This window comes from Condylostylus longicornis, unplaced genomic scaffold (genome assembly GCF_029603195.1).
Source record: "Condylostylus longicornis isolate FDR11 unplaced genomic scaffold, ASM2960319v2 ptg000125l, whole genome shotgun sequence".
NCBI lineage: Eukaryota > Metazoa > Arthropoda > Insecta > Diptera > Dolichopodidae > Condylostylus > Condylostylus longicornis.
The window spans coordinates 637,774-658,711 of NW_026578093.1; the positions used below are offsets into that span (position 1 = coordinate 637,774).

A 20,938-nucleotide genomic window follows, 5' to 3' on the forward strand; every position below is an offset into this window, starting at 1 on the left:
CGGTTGGTAATGATTCCGGTCATACAATGCTCCCGATTCGCAGAATTATCGGTTTTTCAACGATTTGAAGAGAGTTCTGCTGCTCGTCACTAAGGCAGCTAATACTCATATACTCTTTCGTAACTTCAGTTGAACATGAATCACAAGCTGTATCGCTAACTGCTGAGGCCCAATATCCGATTTACGAGACACGGCCTAGCAATATTATTTTAGCAATTTTTCATGTTAAAAATCATTTTGGTATGTTTCGGTTAGTTCGAGCTCTGCTGGATTCAGGCTCACACCTAAATTTTATAACTGATCGACTGGAAAATGAATTAGCTTTAAAGAAACGGCGGATGATCACTAAAATATTTGGTATATCAAATGCAAATGTTAAAATAAATTTTTCAATTCAAGCTATCATAAAATCGCGAATTAATGACTTTAAAGCCAATTTAGACATGTTTGTTTTATAGTACATTGCTGGGCCCTCGCCAGATTCACCTATGTCGGTTAAGGACAGGAATTTACCCAAATATCTAGAACTGGCTGATTCACAATTTTTTATTCAGCGGAAAGTATATGTTTTGATTGGCGCTGAATTATTTTTCTGCTTGATGTCTGTTGAACAAATCAAATTGGGTGAAAATATACCGGTTCTCTTTACTTGGATGGATTGTATCTGGCAAATATAATTCCAATGTAAAATGTCTTAATGTTAAAGCTCTAACAACCTCTGTAATAGATAATAACGCCGAAACTCTACAGGACTTGCATGATCTGTTTTAGGGATTTTGGAAAACTGAATATCCAAAGTTCAGTGCTATTAAACTTAGTGATGAGCAATGGAGATGTGAGGATTATTAGGCTATTTTATTCCTAAATAGAAATTCAAATCCGAAACAAGAATATTCTAAGTTTATAGACGAGTATCAGAAGTTAAAACATCTTAAACGAGTATCTCTAGAAAAGAAACATTTAGTTAAGTATTATCTTCCACATCACTGTGTTCTCAAACCTGATTCATGAAGTACAAAGTTGCGTGCTGTTTTTGGTGATAGCTGTACCCATCTTCTGGTCTTAGTCTTAATAATATTCTCTATACCATATAAATGAGTTTATATGGTAAAAATTAAGTTGATAGCACATGTAGTGCAGGAAGATCTCTGTTCAATTTTATTAAGATTCCGATTATAAAAATATGCTTTAAAAGTTAACATCTGCAAAATGTATAGACAATTCTAGTAGACGGTGATGATTCTTACTTAAAACAGTTATGTGGAGCTTCTACAGCTCCTTATCTTGCAACAAAATCACCCTCCTACTTGGCAACATTAAATTTATCCCATTGGATCGCAAAAACTTCCAAGAGATATGTACGTTGATGATCTTTTAGGAGGAGGAAATTCATTATCTTCTAATGAATTCTAATAAATCAAATAAAAAATGAAATAGAAACAATATTATCAACTGCTGGAATGGAATTGAAAAAATTGTATTTAAATAATACGTCATTTTTAAATCAAATACCAGTTTTTGAATAAGACAGTCTTTTAACTATCAACGGATTTTGTTGATCCACATCAGATAGTTTCAAATTTTGTATAGCTTCCAATCTTTTTGGGCAAAACAAGATTTCCAAACGTACAGTTTTGTATGATACATAAAGGTTATTTGAATTATATTATAAATCCAATTTATAAAATCCCATCACCGTAAGATCCAAAATATTTTTACAAAATCTCTGACTTTTAAAATAAGACTCGGATGAGCCACTTCTTTTCGACTTGTATTCCAAATGGGAAAAATCAAAAAAGATTTATACCTTCTTGATCAATTAAGCACCCTTCGTTTTGTATGACTCAAATTTTTAGTACGACTCGAATTTCACAGTTTTTGTGACGCCAGTTCAAACGTTTATAGTTGCTGTATTAATTTAAGATGCGTTGATAATGATGGCGTTGTCCATGTAAACTTGCTAACTGTTAAATATAAAATAGTCGTTCAAATTTATTGAACAAAATATGTCCTTTAATAGATTTGAAAATTGATGATGTGAACTGATTCAGAGACAGTTTTGTCTTGGATCTCGGCACATGCTTCAACATGGGTAATTTTCGTCACTAACAGAGTTTTCGAAATTCAGCAGTTAACTGAAAAATATAAAAGAAAACATGTAAACTCTAAGGCTACCACTGCAGATATCTAATCCAGGGGTGCAATTGTATCGGATCTTTTTGAATCCAGTTGGTTTGCTGGGCCACACTTTTTAAAGGAGATTCCGGAAAAACGTTCTTCGCATAGTCTTCTAGCAACAAAAAATTTGGACAATGATTTATTATTATTATTTATTATTATTATAGATAATTATTAATTTTTTTTCTTATATCATTCGTATTTCGAAAAACTGTAAATGCAAAAACAACATTTGTCTTACTTCCAGCAAGGAAAGAAATTATGCTTTACTTAAAATAATAGAAATAATACAATAAAAAAATTTCTATTCCGAAATTAAAAATTTAAAAAACAATAAAGATATTCATTTCAAGTGCATTTTAAATAATTCAATCCCTTTTTATAAACTGAGGATTCCGTGTTGCTACTAAAGGTTGGAGGAAGGCTCAACAATGCAAATGTTCCACTTAGGAAGCTTGCAATTTTCTTACTTAACGATAATCATTTTGTACTGATTACACACTTTCACATGGAAAATCTTCGTGCTGGGCCTCAAGCACTAATAGCGACAATTCGTCAGCGATTTTGAGTCACAAATGTTAGAGCAGTAGTGTTCAAAATTGTTTTCAAATGTATTCCCTGCTTCAAATTCAAGCCAAATTAAGCTGAGCAAATTATGAGCGATTTACCCAAGTCCAGAATATAATTGGAGCGAGAATATCTAACATCAGTGCAGCGTAGAAATAAATGGTTCATTAAATCAAGTAATTTAACAACTGGTACGTTGGTTTTAGTTAACGATGACAATTTACCACTGCAACAAAGGTTAATTGGAAAAATTGTAAAACTATACCCTGGGTCAAATAACTGAGTCCGAGTAGTTGACGTTCAGTGTCGCAACAAGATTACTAGGCGCCAGATTCATTCGTTAGCGCCATTACCAATTGCTGATTGAAATCACGTGGCTACGTGCTTCCAAAGGCGGTGGAATGTTCACACCTCAGCTTTGAAATATATATCATCATAAATTAGAGAAACATGAAAGTTATCATAACATAATATTTGTAGCAGATATAAGTAAGAGATTTTGAATTGAAACATTTTTTGGTTAGATTTCGCTACGTACACCGAAATCAAATTTCCCAGGAACTAAAAATTAACAAGTCAGTATAAACCGATTGAATTATACCCTGCACCTTTCGTTGTTGTATAGCAATTACTCGAACCTGTGACACCATTCTATAGAAACTTCACGGACATGTCTGACCTATAATTGGACACCCGACTGCCAAGTTTCATGAATCTAACTTTATAGTTTTTCCAAATATTAAAAATTAGTTTTTGGAGTTGTATGGCAAGTACCTGAACCTGTCAAGCAATTCCACTAAAACTTCACAAATATTATTCAATATCACACTGATCTATAATTGGACACACAATTGCCAAGTTTCGGGAATCTGACTTTATTATTTTTCCAAATATTCAAAATAAGCTTTTAGACTTGTATGGGAGCTATTCGAACCTGTCAAGCAATTCCATCAACATTTCAGAAATATGTCTGACCTATAATTGGACACACGACTGCTAAGTTTCATGAATCTGTTTTTATTATTTTTCCAAATATTTAAAATAAGCTTTTAGAGTTGTAGGGCAAGTACCCGAATCTGTCAAGCAATTCCACTTAAACTTCACAAATATATGTGATCTATAATTGGACACATGACTGCCAAGTTTCATGAATCTGACTTTATTATTTTGCGGAATATAAAAAAATTTGCTTTTGGAATTGTATGGCAGTCACCCAAATCGGTGCAGCTTCCCATTAAAATTTTTAAAGCATATATATGTAAAATATAATTGAACACATGCATACAAAATTTTATATTGATATCTTTATTAGTTTTTGAAATATTTAAAATAAACTCTTTGAGTTTTATGGCAGCTACCCCAACCCGTTGTCCGAATCAGTCCAATTACAATAAGGTTCGTCCTTGGCACAAAAGAAACAACTTGAGAAAGTTTAGTGTCGATTGCATTATTCGTTTTTGAGTTCTCGTGCGATCGGACGGAAGAACAGACATGTTTAAATCAACGCAGAATTTTACGCTGAGCAAGAATATATATTTATGTCCATACCGCAGATGATTCCTTCAAGTAGTTAATATACCCTTTACGACGTGCAGGGTATAAAAATGATAATACAATGAATAAAAAAAATTTGGTGATATATTTTTTAGTCTAAATTTAAGTTTACATAAAATAAAGTTAATAAAAATTTCATTAGATTTTAAGTTACAATTTATATTTGTAATTATTAGAATGTTTCAAGTTATAATTGTTTGAAATTATTACAGAACTTTTGAATTTTATAACCATTATAAAAATGTGTCGTTTCATATAAATTATGAAGCATATTGATTTAATTAATATAGTACACGCATGAAAAATATATAATATAGATATGTATATATGTATGTGATTATATAAGAAGTATGCGTTGTATCATATCATACATAATTAGCAAACTAGTTAATATCAAAAATAAATTTTCTCAAATTTGAAAAAATATACAAAAATCTGCTTAATACTTCGAAAAAAAATTTGCACTATTTTTTTATCTCTTGCAGTATACCATTTATTGATTTTTAAAAACCAGGAATATGTAAATACACACATACATATAAGTAAAATTTTTGACGTTGCCAGAAAGTAACTCATTTATTATACCCTGCACCTGGATATAATAACTGAGTTTTTTTTTAAATCATTTTTTTAATGTTTTAATCATAGATCTTATTAGATATATGTGGATAGTTAGCGCTCACATATTTCTTTTTACTTTGTCTTGTTTTTAGTGCAACCATATTGTAGGCTACTTTAAGTTTTAATTTAAATTTTCGTTTTCGTAAAAGCGAAAAATATTTAAGGCTAGATTTTTTCGAAGAAAAATTTTCTGAAAAAATTAAATTTTAATTTTTGATAAAATCATGAAGTTGAATCGTAAACATAAATTTATGCTTATGAAAATATGTTAGGAAACATTTTTGATAATTTGTGCCGTCGATTTGGATAATGATATTTTAGATAATCACAGATTAAGTTTAATAAGTATTACAGCATCTGAGTATGTTAAAATTGTCTTTATTATGAAGGAAAACGCTTAATTTTAGATTTAAGAAGAAAAATATTCGCCAACATCTAACAAAGGCTTTTTTGTTTTTTTTTTTCGGTCACTTATTTAATGTACAATGCACAAAAGCAATAATACACAGAAATATTAAGTAAACGTCATTATTGTTTTAATTTTAAACTAATAATTCTAGTATGTCTAAAATTAAAATATATATGTATGTATATGCATTGTCGAAAAATTATAAACTTTTTATTGAAAAAAATAACTCACATAAATTTCTAACTATATTCATATTTCCTGGGAGACAAAGGTTGGTATGCCTAATATACTAAAGAGTAATACTCTAAAAAATTGACTAAAACTCTCATAAAACTCTCATACCACACTACACAATCTCATAATTTTTTTTTCTTTTTTTTTGTTTTTATGCAACTCTCGTAAGGTACTTATAATAAAGACTAAGCACTCGTAGTGTTAAAAATTCTGCTACTCTCATAGCAAAACTACTTTCAGCAAGCCATAAAAAATTTTAATTTTCATAAAGTATTTTTTATAAGGTATAATATATTATATAGAATTTTGTTCTTAGAAGATTTCCTTTAGAAGTCTAGTTGTTAGGCACGGTGATTTTAGTATTGTCATTATTCCTTATCTAAATTTTAACCCTATTGAAGTTAAATTTTAACCCTATTGATACTAAGGATTCTTTTTTTTGGAAAGAAGTCCGAAAAATATTTATTGTACAGAAATTATTAAATTATAGTAAAAGAAATGCAAAATTATAGTTTTATTTGTATAAATAAAGCTTTATTTGAAAATTATGCACATAAGTATATTTATTTTTTGCTTAACAATTTTTAAATTTTAAAATTTATGTAAAAAAAAAGAAATAAGATACTATAGGATTAAAAATATGTATAAAAATTTTTTAAATTTTAATTATTTTTAGTTGGCGTTGCTTTTTTTCGAAGTACAATGTCAACTTTTATCAATAAAATTTTAATGCCAGCAATTTTTTGATTTATAAACATGGGAAAAAATTATTTTAATTTCCCATATTTATAATTTTATAATATTAAATTTTTGAATACAAATATTTATTGATTACATATCATATAAGTAAACATACACATGTATGTATATTTTGTTTCATTTTTGTTAAAAAAATAATTATTAAAAGTGGAATAGATATATGTTTTATAAAGCAAGGCCGATAAAGAAGAACTTTTGTTCTTTTAAAGATCGCATTAGGATCTTTTACTGTTTTACAAGACTAAAATTATAAGAGTAATATTCTTAAAGAATTCCTAATAAAGCTCTCCAAGAGTCTTATGAGATAAAAATTGTAACTTGGGTGGGTCTCAGTCAGTTCACATTTCTAACATGTGATTTACACTACACCTTAATGCACCTAACTAATCGAGGTGTACTGTAAATCTATCTAATATCTTATAAAATAATCATCTATTGTAAATCTTATAAAATAACCATCAATTTTGCAATCTATTAATAAAAATTGAGCAAAATTAGAATTTTCAATAATTATGGTTATTGGTGATACCATATCAGTTTTTTTTCAAGAGTTTGCAATATTTTCTTCAATGTCAAAATTGTTATCAATTAAATTAGAATTTTTACTAATTTTGGGATTCCGATTTTCATGATTTTATTTTTCGGCATTTTCAAGTCACAATCAAGATCTTCAATGTTGATTGCAAAATATTATACGCCTAGATAGAATTTTATTAACTGTGGGTTTGTGTTATTTATTGTTAATTGTTTGCAATTTAGTAAATTTTTTAATTGTAAGTTTGTGTAATCAATTAAATCCTTTAATCTTAGTTTAATTCTATACGAGTAAGAAATTAAAATTAAAAATCAAAATTTTATATTCATACACACGTTCCTCACACATTCCTCTCTCATTAGTTGTACACATGGTATAATTAAACTAACAGGCTTTTTTGCTTATTTTTTTTGACAGGAAAAGTCCGGTACTTTTTTTTCCAAAACGGCAGCTCGAAAACGAGTATATCTGCACCCCGTCATAAATACAATTTTTTTGCTAGAAATTGATCAAAGAATCATCTCTGAAATTATTTGCCACCTGATACAAAACACCTTGTATATTTACGACTAAGCACATAGCTAGACCCCTCTTTAGGAATGTAACGATTAGATGGCTAAATTTTAAAATCAAAAAACTAATACAACAAAATGTAATTATTCTGTATGTGTAATAATACAAAAGTTTTTGGCAACCAACTTTAAAGCTTTCTTAAATGACTTTGAAAGTTTAATTTAGAAATTTTTAAAATAGTCAATTTACTTTATTTTTCATAACACAAATTGATTCTTTCAAAGAATTTAATGAAATTTTCAAAATTTAATATGTTTTTTTTTGTTGCGAATATCTTAAAAACATTCATGTTACACAATTATTAGTAAAAATTGTATAATTCATGATTTTATTAGAAAATGTAATGAACTGAAATAGTACAAACGGAACAACTAGATTTGTCTGATAGTACAAATTGAACAACTAAATTTTTCAAATTTTGATTATTGAAAAAAACAAAGATGTTTATATTTTTTTTAAATCATATTAAATTCATATTTAATATGATTTTATGAAAGTATGATTTGAAAAAAGGTTTGTTGATATAATTCTATCGAAGTTCATAATTGTTATAAATATGTGCGTATTATTCATATATGTAGTATATAATCTCGAAATCATCTGTCATAAAGAACATAAGTTGCAACAATGTTTAGTTAACATTTGCAACACGAAATTTCATATTTTCTTTTATATTTTTTTTTTCAAAATTCTTTTTAAACAAGTCCAAGTTTTTTTTAATTTGACACTTTTCACAAATTTGAACCATAAAGATAAAATTACACAGAAAAGGATGTCATAAAATTCAACACTACATACCATCGCAATACTTATAGACGGTGCTACAGAAACATGTCAGCAGCATTTATACACTGTAACATTTTATGACTAGTTTTTGATTTCACCGAAAACATTATCAAGTTTATAATATATCGATATATTATTATAATTTCCACACACATATATATATAACTATTACATAATTTACAAAATGTACCTACAAAATGTAGATTTATTCTATCATATTTACATACCACAAATTACATGAATATTACTAGACAAAAATTAAATAGTTGAGCATAAATACGTTATGTATTTACATATGGGAAATTTTGTAGATATTTTTTATATTTAAAATAAAAGTAAAACTATTGTGTGTAGCTAAAACACCAAATATTTTTAATTATTAATTATGTACGGTTTCTTACACTGAAATTTTCTAAAGGTTTTTAGGCCTATGTAGAGATTTGAACAATTATCTTTTATGTATTTTACCATTAAACAGCACTGAAAAGACATTAAGAGCTAAGCGATTGAAGAAGCAATTTTTTTACCGAGCGCATTGCATACAATAAGGAAGGTTATGTAACAATTTACCAATTTTCATATTTAACATTACTAAAGTTAAGGATACATTAACTAAGGTTACTTTTCAACTTTCTTAGAATTTTAAATAAATATTTAAATGAAATATTCATAATCTTGTTTCTCTTCTGTACCACAAGTTGTAGAAGTCTAAAACTTTAACTGCTTTTAGACACTAATAAGTAGTTCATTTCATTAAAAGAGAATTCTTCCATCTCCACTCCCTCTCAAGTTATAGCCTCTGCAAATTTGTAAAATTTGAATATTTGGCACGATATATTTTCGAAGCAAATTTCTGTAAACGCAGAAAGCTAATGGTAAATTCCTTGCCATTAAAAAATATAATTATTTTTCTTAACTCACACAATTAACTTTTAAAATCGAGCATTATGTTAACCCCTCTTTAAATTTATTTTTGCTTTATTTTAAAGGCTCCATAAATCGTTCATCCTAAATATATGCAACCCTAGAAGTAGTTTCTTATATGAATGAAAATAATTATTAGGGTAGTAGGTATACATACATAGATTGTTTCTAAAAGCATATGTTGTTTTATTTTCCATTCGTACATTTTTTATTTCCTTGAGAAAAATTTCGCACTCTGAATTTATACAGTTTTTGATCTGGCAGAGAAAAGGGAACTCATGGTTACATAAGTCTAAACTTATCAAAATCTAATTGTCAAGATATAAATGATTTTTATTTAACGGAACGTACTAATTTTGCATGTATCAAATTTTTTTTCTTTTAATTAAATTAACTAATATCGAATACTTTTTAATTACAGATTATTATAGTGCTTTTCTTTTAATTTGAAAAAAAGTGAAAAGGCCTAAATTTAGCAATAAAAATGAAAGTTTCATTAAAAACTGGCTTTATGGTATTAATTATTACTTTTGCTGTTTTGAAGTCAAATGATTGCAGGTACTTACCAACTAGATCGGAAGCAAGCAAGTTGGACAAGTTACGGGAACTGATGATTGATGTAAGTTAACTGTTTTTTGTTTTAATTATAAATCATATCAATATTAAAATATGTTTGTTAAAAATTTATTATTACAATCATAATCGGAGTAATCACAATCTCATTCAGTTATCATAAAATTTACTCTAAAAAGTTATAACTATTAGCGTTACTTTAAAAGTTTTATAGATGTAATTAGATAACCTTTTTACTGACCATATTGCGTATACAATAGGTAGTTTATGTGATGGCACTTCTCTATGGTAGTGAAGTGTAACTAAACTATTTTTAGCAACCTGTTGGTTTGTCAGTCTGTCGGTCTGTGTGTGCTTATTTCGGCCATGTCAAATCAAGAAAGATTTAATCATGTCGACCATTACATTTAATTAAAAAGGTTCGCAACACTGGTTTCAGAGAATTTGTTTTTGATTGGTTTGCGTTTTTTTTCTTACCTTTTAAACAGAAAGTTGAAATTGTAAGTAAGCACAGGACTTTATAAAACTTTTGCGTACGGCAAGGTTCTTTTTTCGATCTTTTATTTTTTTAAATATTTTATTAATGACTTATTTTTAAAGAAATTGAAGGGCGTTGTCACAGTTTTTGCGGATAACGCTACTTTTATTTATTGCTGCCAAAGTCATTTTGAATTAGTGGCACATATAAATGTTTTGTAACAGAAATAAGTTAAGAATAAGAAATAAAATAAAGAATATGAACTTCGACATTTATAGCACTAGCGCAACATAATTATAATTAATGTATTATGATCCTTTTTGTAAAAAACTCTCTCTATTACAAAATTGTTTACCTGTGGTATATATCACCAGCCAGTTTTTATTTTTATTTAATCAATTAATCAAAAAATTTGCACATTTTCTGTTGCACCATAAGTCCAAACGTTCTATATAAAAGATCCATATGTAAAATCATTATATACGTATGATTACTAGATAATGTTTTCTTACAAGCGAACCCTACATTTTGGTATAAATGAAAGGACCACATAAAAAACACTCTGCGTATTACACGTATTACATCATACATATATATATATATATATATTTATATATATTAGTTTTTTAAATAGATTATACATTTAAGACAGCAGTTCTTGCTTAACGTACAGAAAATAACAAAAACGCCAAGGCTTTTTCTTTTTTTTATACAGGGTGTCCAAGACTCAATGGTATTCCTGAAGCAGGGTGATAGAATGCATACAGACGAACAAAAAATACCTTGTGACATTTTTCTTTTTGGGCACTTGTATTCGAGTTGTGGGGCCTCAAAATGGGGACATGCAAAAACCGTCTGATTTTCACATATTTATTTATAACTCGGGAAATATGACAGGTAAATCCAACTTTGTATACTCATTTTAAAGCTAGTAAAATTCTCCTTATAACCAGTGGTTGCAAAGACTTTTTTAGTTTCAGAAAGATTCAAGTGCAAAATCAAAATTTTTAAAAAATTTTGATTCTAATTTTTTTTTTCATTTTGGAACAGCAAAAATACATGTTAATAATGCATAATACTGCGTACCCGAATTACTACTCTAAAAACCATTGAGCTGCAAAAGATCTGAAAAACTGTCACACTACCATTTATGATTTTATAAATTTTCAAAAATGTTTAGGGTTAGGAATAATGTCGTCTGAAGCTTTTTAAAAATACAAACTTATATCATAATGTGCTTTTGAGCATTATGATTTGAAATTATCGTATGCAACTTGAAAATTATTATAATAACTATTATTTAGGAAAGATATTTTATAATATTTAGCTTATGCAATCCCCTTAAAAATCATCGAAATTGATGTCATAAAACTTTCGTAGTACAAATTACTCAAGAGAAATCGCAAGAAGCAAAGATATCATTCATAAGATTAAAGGTATAATTTAAATTTATTGTACGCTCTATGGTCCCTAAAATGCAATAGAACTTATTGCTACATATAGAATAACAACATATAGGACAGAACATGCTATCATTCTTGGCACTTGCTTTCTTGATGGTAAAAATGGATTAACAAAGATTTGGAATGGAATATTCGAAAAGATCGCCGCAATACTCGAAAGAACTGTATAAACACGCCCATATAAGTACTCCCACGAACAAAGTTAGGAGTGTATTTTTAGAAAGTGTACCCTCACTCCCTAAAATAAGTACACTCACAGAAAAAGTTTGGAGTGTGTTTTGTTGGTAGTTTTGAGTGTATTTTTATTTTCGGTGTATTTCGATGTTACGAGTCTACCAAAATCTGAACAAAATCCAGACGCTTTTTGTCCAGAATGGGCAGTGTCTTGGACAGCGTCTGATCACAGACGAACGGCAGTAGCAAAAGCTAGTTTAGAACAGCATGAATATTTATATATTATATATAAAGTGAAATGTCCAATAATAAGATTATAAATGCGATAGGGATATCTATCAAAATATCAGCGCAGACGCAGCTATCGAACTACGTTCAAGCATTTCTGAAAACTTGTGTAAAGATATAAAAAATTAATTCTGGGTACTCCAAATTTTTTTTTGCCCATCTGCACGCTCCAACATAGCACATTTGCCATTGCAATGAGAACAACAAAAGGAAAAACAAATAAGAACAGAATTACGTATAAAGAAACTGATTGGGTTTTAAGAAAATATAATATAACTAGAAGCCCTTAGTGCAAATCGCACTAATTTCAAATATTTTTGGAAACAAATTTTTAAAAACAATTCTAAAAGACTTCGTAGAGTTCGTACTCAATTGTGGTGACTTACTTTAAGTCGCTATATCACAGCGATAATCCTACAATTTAGAGAAATCCTGTATATGTATAAGTAAAAGAGCTACATATATAAAATTGTAGCCTTTTTTTCGGAAAAAACAAATTTACCTCAGCGTTACTTATAGTTGCGTTAGTTATTCGCATGGCATTCAGCAACGATTCAACACATATAGGTTTTATGTTGACCATTTTTTGCATTTTAGATTTGCTCAGTGGTAATACACTGAGACTCAACGTGTTAAAATATGAATGCATATACGTTAGTAATTCATTTAATATAAGAAGGAAAACTAAAACTTAGATAAGGCTTGTCGCAAAATATAAAAAATTATATCCATATGCCCGCAGTGCTTATTGTAGTCAATCAATAAGTAATGCTTTGAAATGAACATGAACTTAAGCTTCAAAATAAAAATACAAAGTTCACCCCTCTATGCATTGTCGGTTTGCTCTAGCATCCGTACCATGAGGTATACTTTTTTTATAAATTCATATTGAAATGAAGCTAAATATACAGATGTCTTGTACACATTAGGTTCTACATAAACTTAACATATTAACTAACATAATATGTTATAATACTCTTCGCAAGCATTATGTTGATTTACATCAAAAAATAATCTGATGCGAACACTAAAAACACTTAGCTAAAATATTGCATGAGACTACGAAAATGCCTTTTAAATACTCCTCACAAATTTTAGCTAGGCTAGTACGCTTTTAGTTAACATACCTAGAAAAATATAAATTCATCTCTTATCAGAGGCTAAATGTATGCTAACCATTTGGTCCCTGAAAAATTCCTTACTTAATTTTGGCAGCAAATGCAAATGAGGCATAGTATGTTGATTAGAATTGACGAGATCTCTAAAAGATTATTAAAAATAGAAAATGCATACACTGAGGCGTATACGGGTACACCAAAGAAATTAAGAAAAGATGTACGTAAATGAGGTACGTGTAGTAAGTTGGAATGCTAATGGTGTTCTTAATAAAAAACAAGAATTGGAGGTCTTTCTCAAAACGAGAAATATAGATATTTGTTTGCTGTCGGAGGCTTAAAATAAAAGGCTATGATTGCTATAAAGCGGTACATCCCAGCAATCAGCCCAGAGGAGGTAGTGCAATACTAATAAAAGAAAGAATAGAACATAATGAAGAATTCAAGATAGAAACGGCTGAAATTCAGCTCATTTCGATAAAAATTAAATCGACTAAACAGGACTTTGTGTTGGTGCTGTATACTGTCCACCAAATTGCAGCATTAAGAAAAATACTTTTAAAGATCTCCTGTACAAGCATGGACACAGATATCTATTAGGAGGTGACTATAATGCCAAACATACAGATTGGGGTTCTAGAATCACCTCAACTAGAGGAAGAGAGCTAAGAAAAGCTATTCAAGAGATAGGTTGTTGCTATCACTCCACTGGCACTCCTACTTATTGGCCTACTGACACTAACAAGATTCCTGATGTTATTGACTTTTTTATAACCAAAAAAATATCAGAAAACTTTCTAAGCCTTGAAGATAACTATGATTTTAATTCGGATCACTCTAATGTCATATTAAAACTAAGTGAAAAAATAACTAAAACATTATTTAGGCCCAGTTTAACAAATAGAACTAGAGATTGGGCGAGCTTTAAATACGATTATTTCGTTATTAAACAATATTGACGTAAATATTAATATACAATCAAGAGAACAATTAGATGTGGAGTTAGAAGGATTTATTAATACAAAAACTGCATGGAGCAATACAAAAATGTTAAAGTGCAAACCGACAGCAAAAGCTATCCTGGAAAAATAACTGATTTAGTAGGTGAAAAGAGAAGGGCCAGACGTAGATGGCAACGTTCGCGTCACCCTGATGATAAAATTGTTTTAAACAGACTTTCCCAGGTGCTTAAAAGAATAATAAAAGAATTTAAATCGGCAATATACGAAAATTATATAAGGAACTTGTCAGCTATGAAGGAAACGAATTATTCCTCATGGAAGGCGGCAAAGAGCAAAAAGAAACCGATTAGGCACTCACCGCCACTGATGAAAGCAAATGGCAGTTGGACGAGGAGCAATATAGAGAAGGCCGAATTGTTTGCTGATCACTTGGAAAGCATATTCACGCCAAACGGAATAACCTCAGAAGTAAGTTTGGTAGAATCTATCGCAAATGAAGCAGACAGCATAGCTCCACTTACTCAATTAGAAATTGCGGAAGAGATAAAATCCCTGAAGTCTCCCCCACTTCCGGAGGAAAAGGGCAGATAGAGCTATCCTTTTTCGTGTTTCGAGATTTTTTCACCTAGTAGAAAAAAAAAAACAGAACTCAAATTTTTAATTTTAAGAAACTCCATCAATTAGCTCCATAGATATGATAACAAGTCCCTGGTTCAGTTTCCGAGCCCTGACATTTCCAAAAAATTTATAAGTTCACGGTGTTAACGAATGTAAACATTAAATTTCACGGAAATGGGGTGATTTTTTCTCTTTATACGCGCAAAAATGTGAACTTGGCCCGTATTTTTTTGTTTCATTTATTCTATATTTACATTATGTCGGATGTGTCGATGACCGTGTCTGTAAACGAATTGAACTCTAATTATTATATACATATATTCACATTTACATATACAGTATTTTCCTGTTATAACATAATATAAATGCATAAAGACCTTTTTGGCTACTTACGTTTATGAGTAAAATCAAACATAAAAAACTTTTTTGATTACTTTATTAAATATGCGTTAATAAGATTCATACACGAATTACATTTCTTTCTTGATTTTATTCATTTTGCAGAAAATGGTTAATAAAACAATAATTTTAGGAATAAATTATACAGATACGAGTGCCATCGCCTTTGTGCAGCGCGTAACAGGCTTATTAAAACTTGTGAGAAAATAAACATAACACAAAAATAAAAAAGTTCTGCAACAAATCTGTATACAATTTATAATATGATATCTGTACATACCTAATTTGTTGGCAGAATTCAGAATTATTTTTTTTTGTTTTTTCGTTTTCTTCTTCTATGTTATTCTTCCAAAGATAAAAAATATAAGCGAAAATACTAGATGGTTGCGCCATCGGTTTTTAGCTTGTATAATAACATATAAAAATAAATATATTTTCTTCAGAGAAAAATGTTGAGTGAGTAATAAAACTAATAATTATAATGTACATACATGAAATGAGTGTATATGCATATTGCATAGTAGACATGGATGTACTTATATAAAGTAGGTATAAGCAAAATTATTAATAACAATTAATATTTCACAGTTATTGCGGAAAGAAGAATGAAAAAGGAAAGACAAAAAAAAAATATTCTAATATTCTAATGGATTATTAATATTGTATAGCAAAGTAAAATAAAATTGAATTGAGTTGAAATTATTTATTTACCCAAATTATAAATTAAGATATTATTAAAAACTCTTTGAAAATGCCAATATTATTTATTGACTTTAATGTTTCTGGTAATTCATTATAAGTTTTTAAACAATTGTGCAAGCAATTACTCAATATTTCGGTTCAAAATAAATTTGTGCTTCAGTAGATTCTTTATAATTTTAAATGCAGCCGTGTATGGTTCAAATTTGCAGATATCGCGGAGGCTCAAGTATTTATTAGAATAAAGCGAACAAGTTGGGTAAAGTTTTGGATAACAATGAATATATTTTGTTGGTCTCTTATTAAATATATCTAATTTCCGCATTAGAAATCCTGGAAACCCACTCCAGTTAGGATTAAGGTATTTAATATGCGAAAAAATATAAGAAGAAAATAACACGTACAAAGCATCAGCATTCAAGAAAATTCGTATTATGAAACCATAGGGCGACACCTTACTCATATCGTAATTTATATGATTTCCTCAGTTCAACTTGCTTACTACCTACGAATATTTCACCACAGCATCGTGGACTTAAAGTTGTATGGTGCCACGCAAGGCGAGCTCGAAAAAGTCATCGACATAGATTTTAAACAGGTTCGGTTCAAAATAAAACTCTGTGATACTCATAAACATAAATAGAAGATAGAACATAAAAAGAAGAGTATCGTAGTCAACGCAGTCAAATGCCTCACCAAGGTTAAGAAACATCCATACCCTTTTTAAGGAAATCCGTCAAATTTAGACCTGCTGCTGTGGTGTTGCAATTCTTTTCAAGCCCAAGCTGCTCCCTGCATAAAATTTCACAACGTAAAGAAAACGCATCGAGACGATTCTTTAATTTCAAAAATTTTTGAGGAAATCAGTAGAACAGATGTGGGGCGATAATAAGATACATTTGTTCTATCCCCACCCTTAAAATAGGTGTGACAACAGCTGTCGTCAAACACTGTGGAAAAATCGGGCCTCGAAAAGTAATGTAACTGAATTTTACCAGCAACGAAACAAGGTGATGAGTAAATTGAATGATTAGTACCACAGATATTGACTTAATTCCAGTGGCCGCTGTTGTCGTTAGTAGTAATACATTATTCTGACTTCCCTCTCAGAAGTCGCACGAGGTCAAAAGTTATAAACATATTGCGAATGAATTGGTCAGGATAACGGTAGTCCAGGGTCTTGCAAGAAGGCCCAAATTCCCCGGCAGCTAAAAAAAAAATAATAAGCTATTTCTGCAACCTCGTACTCAGTATTATTCTCCCCAACTAAACTGGTAATATTCGAATGGGTTGAAAAAGCATCTGAGTTATATATTATTTCTCTATACAAGCCCCACAGTTTTTTGAAATAAAAATCCTTTTTAGATGGCGATCTTACAACTTTCACCCCATCACTATATGGTAAATATAATTTCTTTATATGCGCGTTATCTGAGTACCTTTTTTTATACCTCAGATAAGAATCCCTTACTTTCATACAAATTGAAATATTGTCTGTCAACCTAATTTTTGTTTTAGTTGTCGCACAGGAGCCCATTTGGCATTAACTTTTTTCACATTTGATAAATCGCAAACGAAATTTTCAAAATTCTCATACAAAGCAACACAACCGTAAATATTACTGGTCTCCACATCCTCAAAATTCAAAACGGTTTTAAATTCATCTATTTTTCATAAATTCATCTATGAAATCATCGAACCCAGTTTCATGGGATCTACATATGGATATTAAGTTAAGATTCAACTCGCATAAATTGACTGCTAAGAAATTAGATTTATTGGATTCGTCCTGGAAAATATAAGAATGCCTTATATCGTCTTTAACGTAAATTACCGGACCGTTTAAAGACTTCTCGCTATTCGAAAAATAGGGTGAATAACACCGGAAGCCAGAAAATTAATTTTTATGGATAGTAAAATTATAAGATAACAACGTCCCAAGATTATACATTTTATTGTAAAGACTTTATATATTGCGATACACCACATTCAAATTTTTAAGGTACCTAACACCCACAGAACCTTGTAAAACAATTCACCCTAATACTCTCCTCAATAAAATCGATTAACATGATAAAGAACAAAAATAACAAATTGCAATAATTTGCTAACACAAAACCAGCTTCAAAAAAATTAAAGAAATTATCAAAAATCAAAAAAATAAAATAGAAATTTAAAATAAAAAAATAGTCCAATCTAGTTGTAGTTGCGTGTAAAACTACAAAAATATGTAATTTAAAAAATTTGTAATTCTGAATGTACGAATTTCCAAGTTTTGTATAATAAAAATAATTAAGAAGGCTGACTGAGGAAGAGAAAAAAGCTAAAATTAAAAGAAGTTTTAAATATATACATATAATATAAATTTTTACATATATAAATGTAAGTTAATAACTTCTGATATTTATTTTAAAAAAATAAAAAATAAAATAATTTTCATATTTTCTTTTATTCTTATTTTATTAACAATAATTAGCACCGCTTCAACCAATTGTTACAATAATTAATGATCATCTTTTTTAAAATGTCAGAAATTAATATGAGTTTAGGAAAACTTCACCTGATTAAAAAAATTCGATTTGTAAAACTCCGTTTCAGCATTTTCAACACGCGCAATCAAAAATTCATTTTCATAAGTTGCGAATTCTGCAAAATAGCATTTTTCAATATTTTATTTTTGCGCGTGTTAATTTGCGTAACCAAAAGTTCGTTCCCCAAAAGTTGCGAAATCTGCAGAATAGCATTTTTCAATATTTTAAAAATATTGGAAAACAGAAAAAAAATAAATTCAATAAATGTAATAAAATTAATAAAATTGCAATTTCATAATTTAAAAGTGGTAAAATTTCTTTATAGTTATGCATACAATATGAATAGTATTTGCGAACTTTTAGAAGTTGATTACATTAAATGAAATTGAAAAATATTAACATATTGCAAAACGAAAAACAAAAATAATTAAATAAAATTGCAATTTCAAAATTACGAGTAAAAGACAGTAAAAAGTGTTTGTAGTTATACATTCAATTTAAGTAATAATTGTGAAGTTGTAGTAAACAGTTGAGTGGTTTACTTTGAACTATGGTGAGATTTGTATACGCTAGTACTTGAATGATTTTGCTTCATGGTTTTGGTATTGCTGTAGTTTTGGCTTAAAATTTTGCTTTAGTTGTGGTGAAATTTCCAAAACGTCACTATGATATGATTTAAAATCTGATGTAAGTAAAAGTAAATTTTTGTTTTTTTTTTTGCGTGAAGGAAAGATGTTGAAGTGATATATGCGTTGTAGATCTGTATAAATTGAATGACGAAAATGATGTCATTACGCAGTATTACTTTTGGAATGTCGATGAAGTAGCAGCGTTATAGATCCTTTTGATACGATCAATATCATAAGTTGTTCTAATTTTGTAAACTTTGCTAGCGCTATTTTCACGTAGTAATATTTGCTGCTCTTTGTTGACCCACAAATATTGGAAATTCTTTCTAAGTTTCATTTATACTGCTTCGTAATACAGTTTTTCCGCAAGAGTGTGAAATGATGGCGTAAAAAATTTGCTTATTATTTTGAGTTGTCACACCGACTTCATGCGTAAAACATGTTTAAATTGCCTTTTCTTTACAAGAATTATAGTTCAGTTTTAATAAATACAATTTATCGCTATTTTTTTCACTAATTATTTATGTTCCATTAAAGTCTTTTTATCAACGTGATAGGTAGTTCACCGCCAATTATGTTATTTTCATTTTTTTCATTCTGCAATTCATCTAATTCCATACTGTTAAATTCCTACTCTAAGAATTCAATTTGTTTTTTCAACAGTAGTAGGGCGTTGTTTTAGGATATTAGTTTCATTCAAAATTATGTTATTTGTTTGCAATAAACTATCAAATTGTAATGATTGCATACTAAGTGTCTTGTGTATTTCAAACATGGTCGTACCAAAAGTCTTTTAGTACTTTGCCATTGCAGTTTTTGGGCTTAAAACTGAAAAGATGCTGCGGAGTTTATCAAAGCTTTTCCTGAAAAAATGTTTAGCTTCTTCTATTAATAAAACGGATTTAATGAAGAAAAATAAATATGCGTTGCCAGATCTCACTGCATTAAATAGCATATCGTTCCTTTGCACACTTAATATGATAAAAAGTCCGGCACTCTCCAACACATTGAATTCCCCGTGCCTTTCCAGTTATGTTTTTGTTACAAATGGCGCATAATTTGCTCATTGTAATATAAATACTTTTTAATTATTATTATATTTAATCTTTTTGTTTCAACCTTTAATTCAGTTAAACTATAAAATTTAGCATGTTTTGTTCTGATCTTTTGTTTTAAGGGTCTTATGCAACAAAAAAATAGCATATGAACATTCTGGTTCTACGTGAATAAACTATATCTACATCCATGTGAGGGTATGGATAGTAAGCGTGAACTACTTCCTCAAATATCTTTCATCTAAAATCTGGAGGGGATTCAAAGGCGTATATGTGGAGATAAGTAACAAAACACAAAAAAAAATTAAAGTAACAAAAACAAAAAAAAATTAACGTAAAGGATTCCCCTTTTAATATTTCCTTCGATTATACGGAAGACGTAAATATAAAATAGAACTCAGCACATAAAAGAAAAAGTTGGGTCTGTTACAAGTAATAAGACCATTTGACAATGCAATTGATGCCAGAGGTTCGGATATACAAAAAGGTTTTGCCAAGGAGAAGGTAAATGTGTATATCATTAGACGATAGAGCGTAATTAGAAAAATAATTTTCATGTCAAAAGTGAAAACTAAAATGAAGCGCACCCTTCTAGTTACCGAGAATGCTAAGTGACTAAAAAATTAAAAACACGAGAACGGAAAAGAAGTGGTCTTAACAGATCCTGCGTAATCATGAAATGCATTTCCAATTCATTTTTCAGAAAAATGTCATCAACTTCTTTACTTTATATTTCAAAAAATAATAGTGTGAAAAATGCGTTGCCTATGTTTATTAAGTATTTAATATTAATACTAATGTATTTAAATATATA

The 20,938-nt window shown here is 29.2% G+C and overlaps 1 protein-coding gene across 1 annotated transcript in view; it reads left to right on the top strand.

Moving 5' to 3' along the window:
• Positions 1-20,938, top strand: part of LOC129614887 (uncharacterized) — a 46,713-nt gene that overhangs the window by 6,451 nt on the left and 19,324 nt on the right. Inside the window, exon 2 of the mRNA XM_055529839.1 lies at positions 9,562-9,759. Within this exon, the coding sequence (XP_055385814.1) occupies positions 9,625-9,759 (135 nt within the window). The 5' untranslated portion in view covers positions 9,562-9,624. The remainder of the gene's footprint in view (positions 1-9,561; positions 9,760-20,938) is intronic.